This window comes from Microtus ochrogaster, chromosome 24 (assembly GCF_000317375.1).
Source record: "Microtus ochrogaster isolate Prairie Vole_2 chromosome 24, MicOch1.0, whole genome shotgun sequence".
Taxonomy (NCBI): Eukaryota; Metazoa; Chordata; class Mammalia; order Rodentia; family Cricetidae; genus Microtus; species Microtus ochrogaster.
In genome coordinates this window covers 9,779,894-9,782,994 of record NC_022024.1, presented here as the reverse complement: position 1 = coordinate 9,782,994, position 3,101 = coordinate 9,779,894, and the positions used below count along the sequence as shown (strand labels likewise).

At 40.1% G+C, this 3,101-nt stretch overlaps 1 protein-coding gene across 5 annotated transcripts in view; it reads right to left on the bottom strand.

The window, feature by feature from the left end:
• Positions 1-3,101, bottom strand: part of Frs2 (fibroblast growth factor receptor substrate 2) — a 79,700-nt gene that overhangs the window by 6,732 nt on the left and 69,867 nt on the right. For all 5 annotated transcript variants that reach the window (XM_026784519.1, XM_013350383.2, XM_026784520.1 and 2 more), the window contains 2 exons: positions 1,389-1,547; positions 829-992 (listed from right to left, as the gene is read on the bottom strand). In XM_026784519.1, the coding sequence (XP_026640320.1) occupies positions 829-992; positions 1,389-1,547 (323 nt within the window). The remainder of the gene's footprint in view (positions 1-828; positions 993-1,388; positions 1,548-3,101) is intronic.

Here is a 3,101-nt window from a genome sequence, read left to right as displayed (position 1 = left end):
AAAAAAAAAAAAAAAAAAAAGAAAAAAGAAAAGCTCAAGAGTATTTTAGAAAGAGAACCTAAAAATACCTGGAGATCCAAACCAAAAAAAATTTTAGGATTAAAAATGAAATGCAAAATTGAGGAAAATGTAATTATTGTAAACAACATAACAATGCTTACTACATAAAGAACACAAAAATTGATTTAAAGACACTAAAAATCCCTTAATGATAAATGACCATAACTTAGAAAAGACAAACTTAGCTGATAATATATATAACGTTCAAACAAATACGTGGTTCCACATTTGAACTAGTGAGGAACACTAAATAGCTCCAAGCAACTTCAATGCCAAAATCTACCCTTGCACCTATAGTTCACTGGTAACGAAGACTAAGACATCAAAAGTAGGATAAACTCTAAATCACTAAGAACTGACTGAGTTTGTCTCTCTTCATCGACAAATGTACCTCTCTACAGACATACTCTACAGACAGGCTCTTCAATTCCAGCACGCAGGAGGCAGAGACAGGCAGATCTCTCTGGGAGTCCAAGGCCAGCTTGGTCTATTGTGAGTTCCAGAAAAGCCAGGGCTCCATAGTGAGACCCTTTCTCAAAAAAATAAAAAAATAAATAAAAATAAATAAAAAAGAAAAAAAATTAGGCTCCCCTTACATCTGTACATATTTCAGCACATTAGCAAATAACATGCCATTTCTCCAATCTTCAATGCAGAAGTAATTCACAGTGGAAGCTAAAAATCACAATGAATAATAGCTCCAAGTATTAACACAACAACACAATACTGCACAAACAGTTTTGCTGGTACTCAATGGCAGCTGCTTACCTGTTCCTCAGCCACGAGCAAAGGATGGGTAGACTCTTCACCGACTGAGGGTAAGCGAGCACTTCCCACAGAAGGATGCCGGCTGGAGGGGTGGGATGAGGCATCTCCAAACGAGGGGTAGCGGGGATATCCATTAGGTAAGTTCTGAGCAGCAAACCCTGGAGCTGAGGAGAGAGGCAGGATATGGGAGTAGGGCAGAGAATAAAAATGAGTGACATTCCTGTCAGGACACACAGAAGCTAGAGCAAACAGCAGCGCATCCAATCTTACTTTATCAGCTAACTGGTCTTTCTGGCAGCACTGATGATAAAACATCATTCCCTCCAGCACAGTCAAGCATTTCAACACTGAGCTATACACCTGGCTTTTAACTCACATTTTAGGTAATGTGCGATATTTAATGTTTTCATTTTTAAAATGTTTGTCACTAAAGCTAACAGGGATTTTGTTGTTGATGATCATTTCTAATTGTTATAGATTTATAACCTGTATGTTATAATCCATAACCTGTACCTTATAAGTGTCTGACATGCAAAATGAGAAAGAAAATGTCTACTTACTTGTGGGTGTTCGAGGGGTTCTAGGGACTTCCAACTCTGTCTGATGATTATTTCTTTCTACAACAGGCTCTTCCACCACATTTATGCTATTATTTTGCATAATCTCTTGCAACATATTAAATAATTCTTCTGCACGGGCACACTTAAAAGCAAAGATTCCTACAAATATAAATCAAGAGGGAAACATGGTGACAAGAGCAGTGGTCAGCAGTGACTGCAGGGACTGACCAAAGGACAGAGGACAAGTGACTGCGGGACACCCGGCTGTAATTCGACACCTGTATAACACCTCCAAGGCTCAGGAACTGCACAGAAGAAAGGGCAGAAAACTGTCAGACCCAAAGGGCAAGGAGTTTGGGATGGAATGTTGACTTCCAGGCACAACAAGCTGCTGCACTCTTAAATGCACAGCAGCGTGATTATATGCATAAGGACTGAACTTACTAGACCCATCAGCATACCCTGTCATGGGGTAGGGGAACTGGCTCACGGGGGTCTAGGATTTCTACAGTTAATGGTTAATGTGGGACAGAAAGACATTTTATCAATGGTGAAGGCACAGTAAGGTACCTGTGCTCCTGTAAACAAACCCTCATCCATGTTCCTGTAAAGGACTCTAATGATAAACTCATTGGAGTTCTCCCAAATCCCCTCCCCATGACATCAAAGTAGATGGGGACTAACTGGAGAGAGAAAGGGACCAGCAACAGTAGGAGCTAAAAAAGGGAGGAAGAGGGGCTACATGATCAAATTTTATTATAAACATGCATGAAAATACCAATGAACCCCATTTTATGTATAATTAATATACAGTATTAAATTTTTGAAAAGTTATAAGAACTCAAAGAAAAAGAATTTGTGAAATAGGTATCTGTGGTGGTCTGGATAAAAATAGGCCTCCTAGCTCAAATATTTGAACATCTAGTCCCTGGTTGGTGGAATGTTTAAGGATTAAGTATGGCCTCATGAGGGAGTGTGTAACTGGGAAGGGTTTTTGAGGTGTCGAAAGCCCAGGTCAGCACAATCTCTGCTGCCACCAGTGCATCAGGATGAAAGGCTCTCAGCTATTGCTCCAGCACCATGCTCCCTGCCCTGCAGACAACTGTAAGCCAGCCCCAGTTAAATATTTCCTTTATAAGGTTTGCCTTGGTCATGGTGTCTCTTCACAGCAATAGAACAGCGACTAAGACAGCATCCTAATGTGCCAACAGGAAGAAACAACTTCTGATAAATCAATTATAGACGTCTTATTTCAAGGCATAAATCCATAAAGCTAAGATAATTTCAGTTTGTTTACAGGACCTTTCAGAGCAAAGGGGATCTATCTGAACATATACTCCAGAGGCTTTAACAGCAGGGAGAGCCCAGTCACCAGGAACAACACAACACTCACCACCGAGTAGGCCTGCCTGTGGGCTTTATAATCATGGCCTGGTTCACTATCACAATCCCATGGGACAGGGATTATCATTGCCCTCTACAAAGTCCCAACAGAAGGCATACAACTTGCCCAAGCTACTCCATTAGTAGGGAGTCAAAATTATTATCATCATCATTATTAATTAGTTAAAAAATAAAACCATGTTCTATCTGACTCCCGTGTTTACATTGCTTTCCCAAGAAGTTAGGACCAAAAATAATACTTAGCCATTTTACTTCTACCAAGGGCAAAGTGTTTAGTGCATGCTTGATAAATGAATGGACATTAATCTA